Genomic DNA, 21,004 nt, shown 5'->3' with positions numbered 1-21,004 from the left:
GTGATATCAATAACTGGATTGTCTGTCAGACCGCCGTCATGCAGCTGGAATATTGCTGAGCGCCGCGTTAAACAACAATATATGCATGGAATGTGTTAATAATAAGTGAGTGAGTGAGAAGGGTTTAAGGCCTATTTTGAACAGTATTGCAGTTATATCAGCTTAATGTGGGAGGAAAGCCAGAAGTGATGCAGGTCTCAGACATTTACCACTTCGGTGAAACCCACTAACACGGGTATGGTGCTGACAAACCTAGAAACATAATCGCGGCGAACCGGGATTCGAACCCACACTCATAGGTTTCTGGCGTGCCCAAGGGACGCAACTCTACACAGCGAATCGACTGAGCCACCCGTGACCCCCAACTAATAAGTAAACTAATACGACCTGGTTGTATCTGAATACACAGAGATACGACGTATATTAGATGTCCGATGGTACAAGACGTCTCTCGGACTTTGATGACACGCTGTGGGGGTCAGCTGAAATCAGGGAGAATGTCCAACACCGACTTCAGACCTACGGGGCCGATGGACACAGATTAGTCCGGTAATTAAAGGTTTATTTTTCATGAAGGTTCAACAAAATTGACGGAAAAGGTTTTTTAACACATTTCACTGCCTTGATAGGTCTACTTTAAAAAAAAAAATAGTTTACCAAAATTTGACTTGGGGAAACACCCAAAATAGGTCAAATCCAAGATGGCCGCCATCAATACAAACGAAAATCGAAAAAGTAAAAAAAAAAGAATCAATCAAAATCTAAAAATGGATGATGACTCTATTTATAATCAACTTCATAAGATTAAGACAGGGGAATATATATTTAACAATTTTAAAGTGAAATCTTACACAGAAATAAATTACGGCTGCCCGAAATGTGAAAAAAATGCAATTGTTCCATATCGGACTACAAAATACTTAACACAGGCTTATAAAGAGGGAATAACCCTGCAATACTACAGTTTACAAGTCAAACTTACTATCAATTTAAATGTCTAAAGTTCAAGACAGTCGCACTCATATATTGGACATGAAGAGACGATTATTCAGTAATGTCAGAGAAGTCATGACTTGGTCCATTTGAAAATGTCATCCCTTTGCATTGTCCACATGCTGAGGTACATTGTAGACAAAATAATTCTGCATGAGCATGTGTTTTCATCACACTTTCCAGTGCAATTGTATCTGATTATTTTCAACAGAAATTTAGGAGTGACAGCTTGGTGCCTTGTGATTGGTTTCAATATAGTGCCCTTGTTGCTCTTGTGAAACGTCCAGCCCCATTCTGTCGCATCCATATTGTTGCCTAGCCAGGTCTGCACTTGGAGTCAGACTCGTTGGCTGGGCAATCTGGCAGCATCTGATGTCGGTGGAAGGTGTCGAAGGGGTAGGTAATTTGAGCTTGATACATACCTTCTCAGTGAATTTTGTCACACGTTCAGAATTCAAATCCAAGCCAGGCATACAGCCGCAGAGGATTGCAAGTGCCTGATTACCAGCCTGCTCGATTTCTGCATGGTTTCCACCTGTCACCATGAAAACCTTTGAATATTCCTGAGACCATCCCTATGCCATATGGCCTCAATGTTGTGTCGGTCCCTGACAATGCATGTACAAAGAGCAAAGAATGGCTGAGATTAGGATCAAGGATCATCTGTAGGATGAAGATGTCAGTGATCTTTGTACTTGTCTGAAGAAAGATGGCCTCCAGTTATTCTCTGATGGGTCTCATCCTTGGTAAAAAAAACACCACAATAACCATCAACACGATAAGAGCATTGCAGAAGTGGTTCCTCAAGAAATGAGCCCGCACAGCTTGTGACACAGATTTGCCGGACAACATCTGATCTGTACTACCCTCTGAATATACTTGAGTGATGATCTCCTTTAACACAGATCCAGCCATCAGATTCCCAACTGTACCCACAAAACTCATCTAAGTATGGAATCCCCCCAAGACCAGGGCTATTCGATGCAAGGGGCTCTCAGCTGGCCGTGATTCGATGATCATGTATGCAATTCACCAAAGTTGCTGGTCGATTGTAATAACCGGTGTGATTCCATGTCGTCTGGCATATTTTGAAATATACTCCAGCGTTGATCTGACACAGGATTCGTCACATGGTGTCAAGTTGATAATCAACAATATCTCAGAGCTCTTCCTGGGGTATGGAATGTCAGAATGGAGCAATTGCGTGCAACCGGAACACAGTGGTCAACACACATAGAAGTGGCGCACTCCACAAACTATCTAGTTTGCTATTCTTTTCATCAAGACAGAAGTCACCAATTGGTGAATAGATAATGTTCGCCAGCACTGCCTTTGGATTTCTTTGTGAGAATGGTTTGACACTGTTGATTTTTTTAACATCATCCAAGTCCACCTTAACTCTTGGTACCCTCCGTCTCACCATCTCGCTCATAGTATGGATTGAGCCAGTCCCATCAAACTTTTTGCTGGCATGATCTATATAACCAGCCTGGTATTGCACGAATGTATCTGCAATGTCTCTAATTAGGTGAACACCATGAGTGGTCACCGAGAATTTTCTAAATTTACGAGGAGCTGAAACCGAGTTGGCTTATCATATCCACTAAATTACGATGACCATATATGTGTTATAGTGTGATACTTTGTCAAACTTGTCGAGGAGGCAGAAATGATGGGGACATTTCGAATGCATTATTGCCTGACCCAATGACGCAGCTCAGCTCTTGATGATAGTTTGAAGGAGGATGAGTAATGCATGTGGGAGGTAATCAAGATTGGTGTCAATCAATGCCATCTGCTCATTGTCGAGATACACATCAACATGTTTCGACATGCTCTCTACCTGCGTATGAATGTATCCTCCTCCAACTTTAATCAAACTGTCCATGTCAGATTTGTCCACCTTTGCAACATTTTCATATGCCGTAAGAGATGCAATGTTAGGTTGTTGCCTGATTTGTTATGAATACCTTGTTCCCATAGTGATTCATGAATTCCCTTTTCAGCTGAGAAGTAGTGTGTAGTTGATCATCACTCAGTGCACTCATTGACTTCATAATGTGATGCAAATTGTCCAAAGGAATCGTTTCATCATCATTCTCTTCCAAGTAATAAATGGCAATCTCAAATGCTGTCATCTAGGACATACACTTCGGTCGACCAAGTCTCCGTTTCTTTGGTGGAGCCTCCCCATGTTCAATACAAGCTGCAGGTATACTTGTCCCTCTCCGAAAATTCTTATCACAAGCATGGTGATGGATAGCTTCTTCAGCTGGTAGATTGTATATGGGCACAATACTTGACTGTACCATCTTGGTCCAATCATCTTGCCTGTTGACACAGTATGTTGCAGACATATGTTGAGTAACTGAAGAGCCATCGCAGGGCTGAAGTACACTTCTATATGGATGTTTGTACAAGTACCACATAGAAAACAGTGAGTTTTAAAATTTAAGGCTTTAACATATGATCAAAAGGTTTCAGCTACTTTGATTGCCTTTGGATTTTTATGCATACTTCGACACTGTCTGTGTACCAACAGGCTACAGTTGTATATGATGTCTGGTGCATCGAATTTACAGCAGCATTTTGCAATCAACTTCACATAATCCTGGGGTTTGTCCAGGTTAACTGGTTCCATACATAGCAAACAAGTCGCCATCTGTGATCTACATAGGACACCTTCAGTTGAGAATAGTCACCTGCGAATAGTAATAGTTGATAGAAATATGGTTGACATGTGTCCAGATACAAATGTTGCTTTTCCGATTATAGCAAATGATTTTTGTGCTAAATGTCTTGATTATATCTTCTGAATTAACTTTTAATAAAGTTTCTGAGAAGCTAATACCATTTGAGAAAAATAACTGCTCCCCGGAGTTTGGATTATCTCCCTTGATTTTCCTTTAAACAAATGTTGATGTTAATTTTAAGGCTCTGTTTCAAATTTTATATTTATATTTGTTCATATTTTCATCAGTTATTCCTCTCTAGAGCCAATCAACTATATATTATACAAGTTTTCATTTTAGCTATAAAAGAAAAATAGCTTATACATACCTTTATGTTCTTGAGGTCTATCTTTAAGATATTGTATGCTCGGCCGCCATTTTGAAGAAGGGAATACTTTGGGTTTTTTCAATTATATTTGTTTCTAACTTGATTATTTACGTGAAGACAATAAACTGCATGATTTTATATGCAAAACGTCAACATTATAATAAATCGGTTCATGTTCTGCAAGAATTACTGATATTAACAAATTTATGTACTTTTTCGTCATTTTGAAGCATTATTTTAAATTTCTATGTGAATTTTCCTTTCAAAATTGTTAAATATACATTCTTTTGCATTTATCCTGGCAAGCTAATATAGATACACTCATCATAAATGTTTTTTTTGTTATTGGTTCCACGTTTATGACTATTATTACTTTTGTTGGCGGCCATCTTGGATTTGACCTATTTTCGGATGGTTCCCCATGTCCGATTTTGGTAAACTATTTTTTATTTTAATGTATAGGTGCCAAGGCACCAAGATCCAGCAATAAACCTTTTCCGTCAATTTTGTTGAACCTGGTCCTTTTAATTACTGGACTAGATGGTCAGGGAAGAAAGACATGACAGTGCTCGCGAGAGCAGGTTTTACGTTTACTGGTATGTGAATGACATTCTCGTCTAGTATGGTGTAAGAAACTTCAAGGAGACGGTAGGGTAGCCTAGTGGTGAAAGCGTTGGCTCGTCGCGCCGAAAGCCAAGGTTTATTTCTCTACAAGGGTAATTGTGTCAAGCCAATACTTGGTGACCCTACCGTGATATGGCTGGAATAATGTTGAAAGTGATGGAGAACCAACTCACTCACTCCTTACTTTGAGATGTTTAATATTAAAATGACTCCGTTATTAATCCGTGGGGCACTGGTGGTCGACGTGTCTAACGCGTTAAAACTGAGTTCTTGCGGTGTGTGTTCGAATCCTTCATTCTTTCTTATCGGGATCTTGGTCTCTCGGCACCATATTCGTGGTGCTTATCCACCAATCTGTTCACATGCAACCATGGGTTTCCTTGCACAGTCAACCTGACCATCGTGTTGCTGAATACGCATGTGAAAAGCGGCATTAAGATCCAAATCATTTTCATAATATGGTGTTTTTTCTTAATTTGGAAATGACTCTTCAGAAAATATTGTTGCCAGCACCAAAGCATATATGGTCATGCATGTCATAGTTAATTATTTACACAAACAATATCATATTTGGCACTGACCCATTGCTCAGTCATAACATGTGTTTCTACATTAACAAACATCACAGATTATGCATGTGACCTGTGGGGCGATGGGGTAGCCAACAGCGTTCGCTCGTCACGTCGAAGACCCGGCTTCGATTCCCGACATGGGTACAATGTGTGAAGCCCATTTTCCGGTGTCCCCCGCCGTGATATTGCTGGACTATTGCTAAAAGCGGCGTAAAACCATACCCACCCTTCCATCCACCCACCCACCCACTCACTCACTCACTCACTCACTCACTCACTTGTGTAAGGTACCCGAGAAGCCAATCCGATCACTTATAATACTTTAAACGAGTTAAGAACCTTTCTCTGCTGGCACTATTCGCCCTAACGTCATCCAGAAATATTCCTTATATATAACGGCACCTTGAAATTATCGAATCTGGACCAAGCAAACCAATGACTGATTGCTTGAGCAACGACCAACAACATCGGGTCACGATGACATGCAATCAGCCAAGTCAGTGAGCGAGATCCTCGGGTCCGATTGGCTTTTTCAAGGATGGATACTCGGGACCTACTCCTCCCAACAATCATCACTGGGGGGGGGGGGGGGGGGGGGGGGTGTTCATTTCAAGGCTGCATAGGTATGGCAATGTCGGGAGTTGGGTTAGCAGGAAGAAAGTAACTTGATAAAGTTAAACAAATATGATAAGAATACAAGAATAACTTACTGTGTATACTCTCCTGTGACCCCCTTCCTGGTGTATGTCACGGCTCTCCTATTTAATCAATGTACAAACATAATTTACAAACACGTGCATGGGTTTTCCAAACACTTCTATCGAATGTCACAACAGGGTGTTACTCAAATGACCAGGATGTTGGGTGGATCCGCAAGTCTTCGTGACTACCGGGTACATTAGTAACCTAGCTGAGTATGGCATTCAGAATGCGTCATCTGTTTTAGACAGTGACTGCGCGTTTTGATTAGATTAGATTAACTGTTGCGGAACACATGAACATTGTAGAATCACAAAAACAATGAGACGTTTTGACACCAGAAGGAAGCGACATAGGACCTCGATATGTACATGTACACTCAGTGCTTACATGTAAAATGAATTTCAGTATCCAACTTGTACTTAAATTATTTCTGATATTAATATTTTAAAATAAATATTGTATATGTACGGTATAATTACATTATATAGCTATTGATCTATCGATTAGGATACCAGTTCATCTTCACTAGATCGCAAATAGTCTATATCTCAAATATAATTGTTTCACAAGTTGGTTCGTCGGTTTGTTTAACGCCGCACTAAGCAGCATTCCAGCTATAATGTTATAGTCGAGTCTGGACCAGACAGTCAAGTAATTGATATCATGAGCATCAATCCACGCAATTGGGATCGATGACATGCATCAACCAAGTCAGCGAGCCCGACCACCCGATCCCGTTAGTTGCCTCTTACTATTTCACAAGTAGGTAGATGCAGTATATGTAAGTAGAAATTTATTATGAATTCTCAAACAAAACTCTTTTTTTCGAATCATGATTAAATTCATATTTTATCAACAACAACAACAACTAACTCAATCATCGGTTATGCTTCAACTAATTCCGGTGTATTTTATGTGGGGTTTTATTGTATAATTGCAATGGATACACGCGATTGCTCGTGGTCCTTTCAGAATGATTGACTGAGTATTATTTTACGCCGCTTTTAGCAATGTTCCAGCAATGTCACGGCGGGGGACACCAGAAATGGGCTTCAGACATTGTGCTCATGTGGGGAATAGAACCGGGCCCTAGGCGTGACCAGCGAACGCTTTAACCACCAGGCTGCCCCACCGCCCCGGTCCTTTCAGAGCGAATCTCACAGGGTTCTCTCCTCCAGAAGCCCCAGTTGTCTGAGGTGCCAATTATCAGACACGTCCGTGAAAAGTGTAACCAGTATCAATGCCTGTTCTTACCTGCTTAATGCATGTGTTATTGTTATGTCGATTATGTACGGACCGCCTCCGTGGTCTAGTGGTAGAGCGTCCGCCCGGAGAGCAGAAGGTCCGGGGTTCGATCCCCGGCCGCGTCAAACCAAAAGACGTTAAAAGATGGTACTTGTTGTTACCCTGTCTGGCGCTAGGCATTAAGAGTTAAAGCAAGGACTGGTCGGCTCGGAGTCAGTATACTGTGTCTGAGTGGGGTATTCATGTTAAACTGCGGCATGGTATTTCAGTGAGCTAGCACTATAAATCGGCATTAGTCCGGTCTAGTACAAGCAGCCACACACATACACACACGTACATGCACGTCGCTATGTAAGTTCAATAATCTTGGACGCGACGTTAAACCCAATTTCACCTCACCTCACCTCCATTACGTACGGATATTAGAGAGAAACATCAATCATGTGTTTTATTATCACCACATTTTATTCATAAGAAACAGAAAATATGCGCTTTATTTTTACAAACCAAGATCTCACCTTTCACATCGCCGATTCCCGACATGGGTACAATGTGTGAAGCCCATTTCTGGTGTACCCCGCCGTGATATTGCTGGAACATTGCTAAAAGCGGCGTTAAACCATATTCACTCACTCACTCTCGTGCACGTGAGTGAGTTGGGTTTAACGCCGCTTTAAACAGTATTCCTGGTATACCACGGCGTGTCGGCTGCATGTGGGAAGAAAGCTAGAAGGTTGTATTATCGGGTTAATACTCCCCGGGGAGGAAGAAATATAGATGTGCATGCAGACTGATCCGTTGACCGAGTAATAATACAGGCCCATGAGCGTCGATGGAGACTTGGAGACGGCGAAATATGTCTTATAATGATGTTAGAAAACTAACAAAATATCGCTTGTAACTCAATGACTTCTGATACATCTTGAAGCTATCAACGGTGTACATTTATTGGATTAGCATGTGTTCGTAATGGGTGCCACCTGTGGGGCGAACATTAGGCGTCATCACTATTTGATAGTGATTCATAAACACATGCTCATGATATAGTCGGAATCGTGCCATCGACTCTGATTTCTAATGGAAAAGGGTTTGGCGCTTTTATTGCTTTTAATCAATTTACTTTTCTGATATTATTTTTTTTCTTACCCAGGTATCGGTGACAAGGTGGAGTGTGAACGCTGTGGTCTGAAGCTCCTCAACTGGACCGACACAGATGACGCCCTACACGAACACGCCACCAGGAGGACTCACTGCCCCTTCATCGTCTCCTTGTACCGGAAGCTGGGACAGACTCCGCCCCCAAAACATCCCCAGTACCAACATCTACAGGCACGTCTAGACTCCTTCGCTGATTGGCCGACAAGATATGTGCCCAAAACTCCCGAGGAGTTGGCAGCAGCTGGCTTCTTTTACATCGGGTCAGCTGACCGGGTCACGTGTTTCCAGTGTGGGATAACTCTGAGAGACTGGGAGGAAGAACATGATCCTGTGGCCGAACATCAGAGATACTCGGAACACTGTCAGTTCAGCAACAAGACAGACCTGAACCAACTCGGGGTAGCTACGAGGACAGTGGAAGAAAAGAAGATAGAACACAATGGACGAACTGACACAGACAGGCAGAATTGTCAAATACCTGAAGCAGATTCCTCTGTATCAAGATCATCTCCTATACAACCGACGGCTGGAGGAACTGACACTTTGCCAAAGACTCACCCATCTGTTTCATGTTCCACAGATCCACAGGCATCGCAGCCAGGACGAGAAGGTTCACTTGTCACGCCTACCTCTCAGCGATTGGTTGTCGAGAACAAGCGTCTCCGTGAGAAAAGCGCGTGCAGGATGTGTCGGAACGAGGCTGTTGGTGTACTCTTCTTACCGTGCGGTCATCTGGTCACGTGCTCTGGCTGTGCGCCAACGATAACAGATTGTATAATTTGTGGCAAAACCATACTTGGAACAGTCAAAACGTTTTTCACCTAATAGTAATATGCATGAAAAAGGTATGAGTTTTAAGAATGTGTCAGTCATGATGGTGTCGTTTTAGAGTGTCCAACAAAATTCTTGTGTCATGAAGCGTAATTTACTAAAACGCCCAAAGACGAAAACGCTGTCCTTTCCTGCAATAATAAACTGATGGGCAAAAGATTCAAGATACACTTAAGATTGGATTTGACCAAAACATTATAAATTCTATCAAAACTTGGTTGAAATCTGGGACGGTCGGGTAGCCTAGTGGTTAAAGCGTTGACTCGTCACGCCGAAGACCCGGGTTCGATTCCCGACATGGGTACAATGTGTGAAGCCCATTTCTGGTGTCCCCCGCCGTGATATTGCTGGAATATATTGCTAAAAGCGGCGTAAAACCATACTCACTCACTGGTTGAAATCTGTCGCCAAAACACTCGCTGCAAACTTAAGGTCCAAAACATAACTATTATATATGATACCCGTATGAAATACATCACAATCAAATACAGTAACCTTTTCTTGTTTGTTTCATTTAAGTCAACATAAAAAATCGATGTATACTTTATTTTGCCTGTCAGTTAACCTGCATTTTGTCGGTTATAAATAATCCTGGCCGTCCACTGTGAAAAATGTAATATTATACAGTATAACATGTATGTGTACACGGGGAAGACAGTTTCTGTGGGGTTGTTTTTTTCTTCAAATTAAAGTAGTATATAGAATTTCATGAATTAAGTGTGTGTGTGTGGGAGGGTGGGGGGTGGTGGGGGGGGGGGGGGGGGGGGGGGGGTTCCTTTGGGCACGCCAGATACCTATGATGTTGGGCTTTTGTTTCCAGGTTTGCCATCAGTATACCCGTGCTTGTGGGTTTCAACAAAGTGGTAAATGTCTCCGTGTAAACCTTCATCACTTCGGGCTTTCCTCCCATATCAAGCTCAAATAACTGGAATACTGTTCAGAACGGCGTTTAATCCAACTCACTCACTCACTCACTCACTCACTCAAACAGTATTCCAATTATGTGACGGCGGTCTAAATAATCTAGTCTGGACAAGACAATCCAGTGATTGACATCATGAGCATCGATCCACGCAATGGAGATACGATGACAAGCATCAAACAAGTCAGCGAGCCTGACCACCCGATCCCGTTAGTCGCCTTTTACGGCAAGCATGGGTTGCTGGAGACCTTTTCTACCAAGGATCTTCAAGGGTCTCAAACAATTATGACATATTACTGTCTTGACGCAATATCAGATTTTGATTTGCATTTACAAGTAATGATAAGGTGTCAGATATGTGTCACATAGTTCCGTTAAACCATGGCTGAAGAGAGGTAGTAAACAGGTAATGGAATAAACCGAGAGGTTCCGAATAAGAAATAAAAAGTCCTACCCCGGAAGTCAAGTCTTCCACATATGCTGGTGTACAGATTAATCTAAACTTGGGAAGGTTTTTGCCATTCATTCATAGATTACATGTTGGTCTTCCAGATGAATATATTTTGAATTTGTACATTTAGATAATGTGAGTAAAGCTACTTAAGATAGTGTCCATTAGCTTACAGTTGTCCCTTGTGCCGGCCAGAAACCTATGAATGAAGGTTCGAATCCCGTTCGCGCCGATTATGTCTCTAGGTTTGTCAACATACACGCTACTGAGACCTGCATCACTTCATGCTATCCTTTGACATTAAGCTGACACGCCACTGGAACACTGTTAAAAGTGGGGTTAAACACAACTCACTCACTCATGCTATTGTTTCAAAGACGAACAATACAGCAGGGACTTTACCCCTCTGTCCCAGGGATATTAAATAGAAAGTGCCTTAGGCCCATGGATATTCTATAGACAGTAATTTATTTTGCAATGATGTAACATCGAACGACAAATATCTATGCATATTCAGTGGCTCGAACTTCTAATAACCAACAATGCTTTTAATTTCATGTGCAAGAGATATTTTACGTCCATTTCCTGACATTCATGGAAAGTGTGTTGGAAACACAATATTGTTGATAAGTGTTCTTTCAGATTTTTTTTTCGGTTGATAAGTAACTTAAAGATAAACACTTCAACTCGGGTTTTTTATAAGATTTTAAACCCTCGGATGAGGGTTGCAAATATCATAAAAGCCCTCGCACGGGTGTTATAATAACACAAGGAGACACACAAGCACATATAGCACCTTGCCTTGACTTCCAACCCCACGAATCCTTTTCAGCCTTGGATTCATCATCAAAGACCATCTTCCCCGGGCAAGGGAGTTAACTGACTATAAAAGTCCAGTTTCCACTTGTATAGTCAGTTAGCTCCCTTGCCTTGGGAAGATACCAAAGACCTGTTAAGTCATTCCAGAATTGTTATGGTAGACATTCATAGGAATTTACGAAAATTGACGCGTCGCTAACTAACTTGATGTCCGATGCCATCCAATACTTTGAAATAACTATATTAATTGTTTTCACACCTTCCTCACTGGCGGGTTTCGCGGGTGGCCCAGTCGTCTAAGGCGCCGCGATTCGCTGTGCAGTGTTGCGTCCCTTGGGTATGCCAGAAACTTATGATTGTGGGTTCGAATCCCGGTTCTAGGTTTGTCAGCACCCTACCCGTGCTCGTGGGTTTCACAGAAGTGGTAAACATCTGAGACCTGCATCACTTCGGGCTTTCCACCCACATTAAGCTGACACGCCGCGATATAACTTGAAAAATGTTAAAAGCGGCGTTTAACCCAACTCACTCACTCACTCACTTGATTGATTGGGTGTCATCGGGTAATTGTGTGGCGTGGGGTGAAAAAAAATAAACCATTGATACCACAAATTCGATATTATGATATAATAAAACTGATATAAATAATTAAGTTTAGATATCATTTTTTAAATGTATTTATGATATCACTTAATAGAACTTGAACGTGATATCTGAATTAAAATAAATCAATAATTCATTTTTGGATATGTAATAATCGACTTTGCGATATCAATTCTTCAATTTTGTGATTTTAAAATGGTGAATTTTAGACATCAGTAAATTCAATTTGTGATATCATTAATTCCCCTTTCCCCAACTGCTCCCCTGGCTTCACGTCAAATAACGAATATTTGCTGCTGCTCTGAATTGGGTGAAAATGGCGGAAGTAAGAATACGCAGGACATTAATATGCTGCCATTAATGGCAAAAGGAACCAAGACTACGTCACTGATGACCGATCAACTCAATCCCATTAGTGGAGGACACTGAGCAAATTCACCGGCGTTTCCAGAAATCGATATTCATATACATGCCCTGGTATCTATCAGACTATTCAGTAAAAAAGGCCATTGCCCCATTATACAGACACTGTTTGATTGAATTAACCACTCCTGCTAATGAAGTAATCGATTAAGTATCTATCATTTTACAAGATGAAGTCAGTTTATGCTTCACAAGCCATTACCAACAAGCTGTCCTTGTCTGTATCAGCAGTATACGCTGATTTTTAGATGTCAAAAAATTATACATTGATATCAAGAAATATTTTTTTAGATATCATAAAATGAATTATTGAATATTTTATCTCAATATACTATCAATAGGTTGCAGACAAGGAGTGTTTGGGGTTTCACTTAGGTCAGAATGTCATAACTTAAGCTTAATTAAACAGGATAAAGTTTATTTTTGATAATTTAAAATCCCCAAATATATATCCAAATAGATTATTTTCTCATAAATCTGAACTGAAAAATACATCAGTTTTACTAATACCTAAAATTGTTTTGTCATATTAATAAATGAATTGTTCAAATAATAAAATAAGGAGTATATATATATATATATATATATATATATATATATATATATATATATATATATATATATATATATATATATATATATAGATAGATAGATATACAGCCCTAATAGATAGAGAGATAGATAGACAGGTAGATAGATAGATAGATATACAGCCCTAATAGATAGAGAGATAGAGATAGATAGACAGACAGATAGATAGATAGACAGATAGATAGATAGACAGATAGATAGATAGATAGATAGATAGATAGATAGATAGATAAGTGGCTGATATAAAGCTGACTCTGATCTGTACAGTAACACACAAACATATTCCCATTCAAGTGATAAACATGGTATAACCAACGTGTTCTTTCTCTTGTGGGTGGTCAACTTACTTCACAGTGACGAAAGGGAAGACAAGGGGAGCAACTCGTGTTGTACTCGTGACCTTAAAATCCGCTTGGGAAATCGATAAATTTGGCAGGTCTTGCGGTAATTTTAAGAACATATTGAAAACTATGCACTGTTTCTCTTTCTCTTCCGACCTGAAGTTTGGGGTCGATTCGTAAATCACTTTTATCCATCCAAGATAAATTATCACAAAAAGAAATATAATATCCCCGAAAAAAATTAATCTTGACACGACACATGCGTCAACAGAAATGTGTTCCGGACGAGTTTCTGAACCTTTTTGTGTTCCGGAAGTGGTCGTTTTGTCCCGTCATGCTTATGAAACTCTTGCGGATTCACAATGCAATCGCAACCCGACAGAATATTAATTATATTTTTGTGAATTTGTTTAATTTGTGAATTTATATAATTGGAAATTCGTTTCGTTTCATTTAATATGTCAGACATTAATTTTGGAAACAAAAATATTTAAAGAACAACAACTCTTAGACTTGGACTATTTAATATAGAAATTACTAAGACATATTTTTAGGTCGTTTGCAAAACTACGCGATAAAATCTGCTGACAGTTCAGATACGGATAGCACCGTCGCCACAGTGACTGACCGATTCCTGGGCAGCACGTGACGTTAATGTTGGGGATATTGACAGATTCACGCGCCGTCTCGAGACATAATATGACAGACGGGAGGGGAGAAAGGACGAACTCACTTCAGCTGGACCCGGTTGTACAGGTATCAACATTTTAATACGAGGGATATTAATTTACCTTGTCATTGTGATAAAGATTCGCTTTTTTGAGAGTATGAATACGCAATGATGCATTGAATGTGGCTGATGATTCCAATAACATGGCTTGAATAGCGAGACCTTTAAATTGTCAATTCATACTGATGGCATTTACCTGTTATGCCAAACACACAAAAATATTTACCCGAGGCTTCAGCTGCAGTCATGTAATAAATTCGATAACGTTTGTTGTTCTCAGATAGTTTTGACTTTTTCTTAACAAAAGTTATAAAGTCATGAAGACGGTTAACTTTCTTTTTCATTTTTTTTCAATTGTGCGCGAAAAGTATAAAAACGAGCAAAAGAAAATTATGGTACAACTTAAATACTTTAATACAATTTACGTTTTATATTCGGAGATAGATGGGGAGAAACTGATACATAAATGATTCATCACGAGTGTTGGTTTGTAATTGGGAATATCAACCGAGTCCAAGAGGACACCAGTAATAGATTTTAACACGTTATGGTCCCAAACCAGTTAACTGAAAGAACATTTCTCTTAGCCCATGTCAAAATAGCTGCAATGGAAATTCTAAAATAAACATTTCTAAAACTCCTTAATATCAAATGGCACTTGTTCAGTATGCGCTTTATATATAGACATGCAATGTTTGGCAAGGAAATATTTAACAGTTTATTTGTTATACTACTTAAGTAAACCAATCCTATATTAAAACTTAAATCCAACTTGTTGTCATGGAAACATAAAAAAATTCTAAATGTGCTATATATATCAAAAGGCACCAGTTCAGTATGTGCCTGGTAGACATGCAAAGTTTTGTAAGAAAGTATTTAGCGGTTTTTGAGTTACACTCTGGAAACGAACACCACCCCTGTAGAACCTAAGTCCAACTTATTGCCATGGAAACGTGAAAAATAAAAAATTCTAAAATTCCTAAATAGCAAGAGGCATCGGTCCCGTATGTGTCTGGTAAACATGCACAGTTTTTGTTGGAAAGTATTTAACGGGTTTTGAGTTATGCTCCGGAAACAAACACTACCTTAGAGAACCTAAGTCCAACTTGTTGCCATGGAAACGTAAAACATAAAAATTTATAAAACTCCTAAATAGCAAAAGTCACCAGTTCAGTATGTGCCTAGTAGACATGCAAAGTTTTGTAAGAAAGCATTTAACAGTTTTTGAGTTATGCTCCGGAAACAAACTCTACCTTAGAGAACCTAAGTCCAACTTGTTGCCATGGAACGTAAAAAAATAAAAAATTATAAAAATTCCTAAATAGCAAAAGGCACCAGTTCAATCTGATAGACATGTAAAGTTTCGTAGAGAAATATTTAACGGTTTCTGACACACACACAAACGCACACGCGCGCGCACACAAACGCATACACACACACACACACACACACACACACACACACACACACACACACACACACACACACACACACACACACACACACACACACACTCGGACGAAACTCATTTCTATATCCGGGGGATAATATAAACATACACGTGAACATACAAATGTAAAATGTAAATAAAGACAATTTTTTTGTGCAGAGTTGCGTCCCCTGGGTACACCAGACACCTATGATCGTGGGTTCGAATCCCGGCTCGCCCCGATTATGTTTTTGTGGGACAACCTGATTTGCTATATTGTAAATGTGGAAGAGCATGATTGGCTAATGAGTAAGGGATCGTTCAGTCGATAAATTTCCAACAGTAAGTCACTTGGGGACAGCCAATATCCAATCTATTTAAATCAGATCTTAGTTTTCACTACCGCTAAACAAAGATCTGAGGACATCTCATTACGGGTCACGTCAGAACGACCTTTCGCGAATTTTGACCGACCAATGAAATGACTGACAAGAAATCGACATTAGGCAATCAGAAGGCAGCTTTCTCGAGCTTTAGACACTAGTTTCAAACTGGCGACTACGCTTCGAAACTCATTTTGACGTATTAAAGATTTTTTAAAAAGAACAGTCTGGAACGGCTAATAGATGACCTAGATTGTAAGGATATAATCATAAAACCCGTAACTGTCGTTCGGAATACCCCGTGTATTTCGTGGTTGCATGATAAGAAAACACATCCCGACTGTCACTTTCATGATCTGGTAAGCGACGCTCTGATTGGTTGGATGAAAGGTCGTTCTGAAGTGACCCGTTATACGGATGTCCTCAGATCTTTGTTTAGCGATAGTGAGATCTAAGATCTGATTTTAATGAGATTGGCAAATATCCAATTCCTCGTTGACATACTCAGGTCAGATAAAGTTATTCTTAAAAACCCTCTAGCTAGCTTGGTTATCTATAATTATACAATGGCAGTAATATGTATTAACCAAATGTTCGCCATTCATAAAAATCCCATTCGCACAACCTTACACGTTATTCAGCCAATCGAATTGTGTGATCTTGTGCAGTGCCCGACGATCTATATTTAACTGTTGGGAAAAGCATAATTATCCGTCATATAATTATAGCTGTCAAGTTGTAAACATTGTCATAAATTCATTGTTGAATGTTCGTCGCACATGTTTTACAGTGAACAAAATAAAGCTCCAATGGCAAGCACCGACACGACAGTGACGCTGTCAGATTCCTGGGCAGCGCGTGATGGGGGCGGGGCTTTCGGTGAGATTGACAGCTTCACGCGACTTCTCGAGACATATGATGACAGATGGGCGGGAAGAAAAGACAGACGCACCTTAGCGAGGGCAGGGTTCGCCTTCACAGGTAAACATGAGAATTCAATTATTCACAATTCTACAACGACATTTTAGGTGCAATCCGATTTGTCCGCTAGTGATCGAATCTAGATTTCTTTTATATACAATCGCATCATTATGAACGCGAAATTGTTTGCCAGCGCCTCTTCCACAAACCAACCGATAGGCAATTTCAAATAATGTTTTTAATTAATAAACGGATCCTAGATTATTTTTAAAACAAGGGTGGCAATACATTTTGAACGGAACCCCGACGAACGATCGATAACAAGTTTATCACCCACCCTTGAGAGATATCGCTCAGGTGCAAATCAAATTAAATCTTCTTACAGATTAAATTGAAACGTGACTATCGATTACCATGACGTCACAATTAGAGAACATCACTAATCTCTGCCACTGAAGCTAGTAATATTTTACCTCTTGCCCTAGGTATTACTGTTTACAACGTGCAAAAGATTTAAGAACGATTTTGGATGATAAAAAGAATCTCACACTCGTATCAACAATTTTAGAGCATCTCATCCATTTGAGACACGAATGAGATTCTCTAAAAAATCGCAATTATGGTGAGGCATAACTTGAGAATTGATATTAAAGAATAAAACACATACTACTAAACTGAAGGAAATTCAGTAACATCACTATCAGTTATACATTTGCCCTCACGCCATCAGTACTGTGACGTCATATATTACTTCGTCACACTGCTTGGGCATCCTTGCCCCGAACACATTATGACGTCTTAATAGCGGCGTGTACTAAAAGTTGCAAAGGGTCGTTTCAATTTCCCTCATGGTGGGGTTAAGTCGAACCTTTCTGGATATGAATCCAGTTCAGCAACTCCCCCTGGTGGTATAAATGCAAGATTAAAAAGATATTCCTTTTGTCCTCCTGATGACAACTACATAGAAGTACTGTTTGTCATGAGTTGCTCCTGTAGGAATCACAGGCGGGACGGATGACACGTGGTGCCCAAAGCTGCCACCAAAGGAGAATATAATACGTCTTCATAATGATTATTTGTGCACATAAGTAATGTGGGTTATAAGTGTTTCAATGGCGGAGGTCAATGGCGATATGGGGATTTGTTTGACGTTCTCATTTAAATAATCATAATTATTGAACAACAAGGTCTTTTGAATTGGTTTTGAAATTATGTCGGGCCCAAATAATTATTAGTATTCAAAATATGATTAATAAATATCATTGCCCAGGTATCGGTGACAAGGTGGAGTGTGAACGCTGTGGGCTGAAGCTCCTCAACTGGACGGACACAGATGACGCCCTACACGAACACGCCACAAGGAGGACTCACTGCCCCTTCATCGTCTCCTTGTACCGGAAGCTGGGACAGACTCCGCCCCCAAAACATCCCCAGTACCAACATCTACAGGCACGTCTAGACTCCTTCGTTGATTGGCCGACAAGATATGTGCCCAAAACTCCCGAGGAGTTGGCAGCAGCTGGCTTCTTTTACATCGGGTCAGCTGACCGGGTCACGTGTTTCCAGTGTGGGATAACTCTGAGAGACTGGGAGGAAGAACATGATCCTGTGGCCGAACATCAGAGATACTCGGAACACTGTCAGTTCATCAACAAGACAGACCTGAACCAACTCGGAGTTGCTACGAGGACAGTGGAAGCAATAGCCACAGAAAAAAGAACACAGCTATTGGACACTTGTATTCCCAATGTGGTGGTTGGAGCAAGTCCACATCTAAATACAACAGATAACATACAAACACAAAATAGAGACATTGGTGGGGCATGTCATACCAGATCAAAAAATGCATCGCCCGATGTCTTAACATCATTTAGGAGACCCACCTCGACCCTTGGAAGTGAGCAATCTGCTTTGGAACATCACTCCGAAGATGACAAAATACAACCACCTCATTCAAAATCCCTTTCAAACACGCTCCCAGTAACTTCTCAGCGATTGGCTCTGGAAAACAGGCGTTTGAAGGCAAAACGCACGTGCAGGGTATGCCAGATGGAGGCTGTCAGCGTGCTTTTCTTGCCCTGTGGGCATCTAGTCACCTGCTCTGACTGCGCACCCAAGGTGTCGGAATGTAGCGTGTGCGGGAAGACAATCCTTGGAACAGTTAAAACGTTTCTCACGTAAGAAATAAGGTAACTGAGAAATGTCGCGAATGTGAATATCACCCAACATTACACTAACATTTCATTTTGTTGTTGACTCAGCATATTTAATAAATACATCTGAAATCGTTGCTAAAAGTCCATTTTTCGATTCCGACTATATCTTCAGCAGGTGTTTTTGAATCACTTTCAAATAATGATGGTACCAGGCGTTCGCGAAAAGGTGAAGGTACCACTGGTGGCACCCTTCACAAACACATACAAAGGAAAGTCAATTCTTCACCATCCGCAAGACCCTCAAGAACTCCGACCCCAGGCCCAAACCAGCTCATTCGCCCATCAGAATCACCATACCCTACCAAGTCCCTGTAACATCAGATTTGCCGCTTCATCAAGAACAAAGCCAGCATAGATGTCACTTTCTCTGGCGGCAAGTCCATCAAGACACATCTACATTGCCATTGATATCAGGAGACACCAGCCAGCCATGAACCGTGACCAGGGAACATATCTGCCTAGTGCTTGGGACTTATTCCTAATTACCCAGCTGGCTATGTCCATTCTTTCACCTGTCAGTGCTAATTACCCCTGGCCTCCCGTTTGCCCAGTATTTACCTATTATTTATCTATGATAATTTAAGTACTGGCTTCCATACCATCAGCGCCAATTTCTGTAAAGTGCTGGCTTCTATAGAACTATTGCTAATCACATATCAGCGCCAATCATATGTTGGCTTCCCTTGTTAGTTTCCACCCTTTGTAATTGTCCACCTTTTGTTATTTATTAATTTTGTTGTCCTGACATGTACGTACATATGCTCTCTGCCTCATGCCATTCATTCACCTGATGAAGGGGTAAGAAACGTTGTGTTCCTCATAATATAGAAGTTGACATCTATATATTCTCGCCAAAGCCATACAGCAAAAGCAGATTTCCAATTTGTGTATTCCAATTTGGGTAAGTTCTATTGCAGGTTTGTTTGTGCATGTCACAGATATTGAAATAGATACTTGTCACGTGGCATTGAAATCGGACGGAGTCAATATCGGATGCAATTCCCATAAAGGGACTCTCCCACAGTCATAGGTGACAAGATGTGGTAACTGGGAACTATTATTTTGTACAAATTTACAACATTGTCGGTGGACAACTTCGATATTTTCTCTTTGTGTAAATCTCGGTTTTTCGAGAGCTGTCCTGTCCTATGATGAAAGAGAACGACATGCTTTTTTCCAAGCCATTTTTGGGTTTATCATTAATGCCAAATATTTATATATATAAATATTTGGGATTGGGATTTAATACAGTATTGGTGGAAACTAAGATTGACACGTAAAGGATCCGATTTCAGCAAGCTACATAAATGTGGTAGCCTGGTATGAAGAATTTCACTTTACTGTCACCGTGCAAGTAGAACTGTGGGACCTTGTCAGGAACTTGGATTATCTTAAGTTTATATATAATGATAATGACACAGTGTCTTATAGCCTACTATATTTCCGTTTGAAGAGTGTTCCACAAGTTACTGCAGTCTTAGGTGAAGGTCAAGTGTCTGTTTGTTGACAGTTTTGTTAAATGTACAAAATGTTTTATGTTTTCGTTAAGAAGTTAAAGGCAGCCAACCAGTGTCATAATAAAAGCTAGACTTCGGTGCAAATTGAGGTAAACATGTGAAAATTATAACTGAACTTTTTCTAGTCTACAGTACAATTGTCCCAGACGTCCGATGCATATTCTGAAATAGGCCTAACATACATGATATACACTTTTGATAAAACGTTTCCAGGAAGCGCATATTTAAATCTTCTCCTGGATAAAACCATTTTTAAAAATGTCTCTTTAACAAAGGTCATGTAGTTGGACCTTATTATTGACCCGTAAAGATCCGGGGTAGAATAGGTCTTCAGCAACCCATGCTTGCCATAAAAGGCGATATGCTTGTCGTTAGAGGCGACTAACGGGATCGGGTGGTCAGGCTCGCTGACTTGATTGATGCATGTCATCGAATCCCAATTGCGTGGATCGATGCTCATGATGTCAATCACT

General features: G+C 40.4%; 2 protein-coding genes across 2 annotated transcripts; both read left to right on the top strand.

Annotated features, from left to right (window-relative positions):
* Nucleotides 1-252: 252 nt before the first annotated feature.
* On the top strand, nt 253-9,648 carry LOC139456141 (baculoviral IAP repeat-containing protein 7-B-like). The gene is made up of 3 exons (XM_071237720.1): nt 253-549; nt 4,594-4,649; nt 8,347-9,648. The coding sequence occupies exons 1-3, from the start codon at nt 428-430 to the stop codon at nt 9,177-9,179; spliced, it is 1,011 nt and encodes a 336-aa protein (XP_071093821.1). The 5' UTR covers nt 253-427; the 3' UTR covers nt 9,180-9,648.
* Nucleotides 9,649-16,686: 7,038 nt separating this feature from the next.
* LOC139467092 (putative inhibitor of apoptosis) lies at nt 16,687-18,979 on the top strand. The gene is made up of 2 exons (XM_071248813.1): nt 16,687-16,858; nt 18,069-18,979. The coding sequence occupies exons 1-2, from the start codon at nt 16,687-16,689 to the stop codon at nt 18,977-18,979; spliced, it is 1,083 nt and encodes a 360-aa protein (XP_071104914.1).
* The last annotated feature ends 2,025 nt before the right edge of the window (nt 18,980-21,004 follow it).

This window comes from Haliotis cracherodii, unplaced genomic scaffold (genome assembly GCF_022045235.1).
Source record: "Haliotis cracherodii isolate W230 unplaced genomic scaffold, xgHalCrac1.p SCAF_1, whole genome shotgun sequence".
Taxonomy (NCBI): Eukaryota; Metazoa; Mollusca; class Gastropoda; order Lepetellida; family Haliotidae; genus Haliotis; species Haliotis cracherodii.
The sequence above is the reverse complement of the archived record's forward strand: the minus strand, read 5'-3'. Positions and strand labels throughout refer to the sequence as shown.

What these genes read in the sequence shown, in the direction of transcription:
- LOC139467092 (XM_071248813.1), top strand. Translation starts at nt 16,687, where the DNA reads ATGGCAAGCACCGACACGACAGTGACGCTGTCAGATTCCTGGGCAGCG. An exon ending in GGCAGGGTTCGCCTTCACAG is followed by an intron (nt 16,859 to 18,068) that starts GTAAACATGAGA and finishes ATCATTGCCCAG; the next exon opens with GTATCGGTGACAAGGTGGAG.
- LOC139456141 (XM_071237720.1), top strand. Translation starts at nt 428, where the DNA reads ATGTCCGATGGTACAAGACGTCTCTCGGACTTTGATGACACGCTGTGG. An exon ending in GATGGACACAGATTAGTCCG is followed by an intron (nt 550 to 4,593) that starts GTAATTAAAGGT and finishes TTACTGGACTAG; the next exon opens with ATGGTCAGGGAAGAAAGACA. An exon ending in AGCAGGTTTTACGTTTACTG is followed by an intron (nt 4,650 to 8,346) that starts GTATGTGAATGA and finishes TTTCTTACCCAG; the next exon opens with GTATCGGTGACAAGGTGGAG.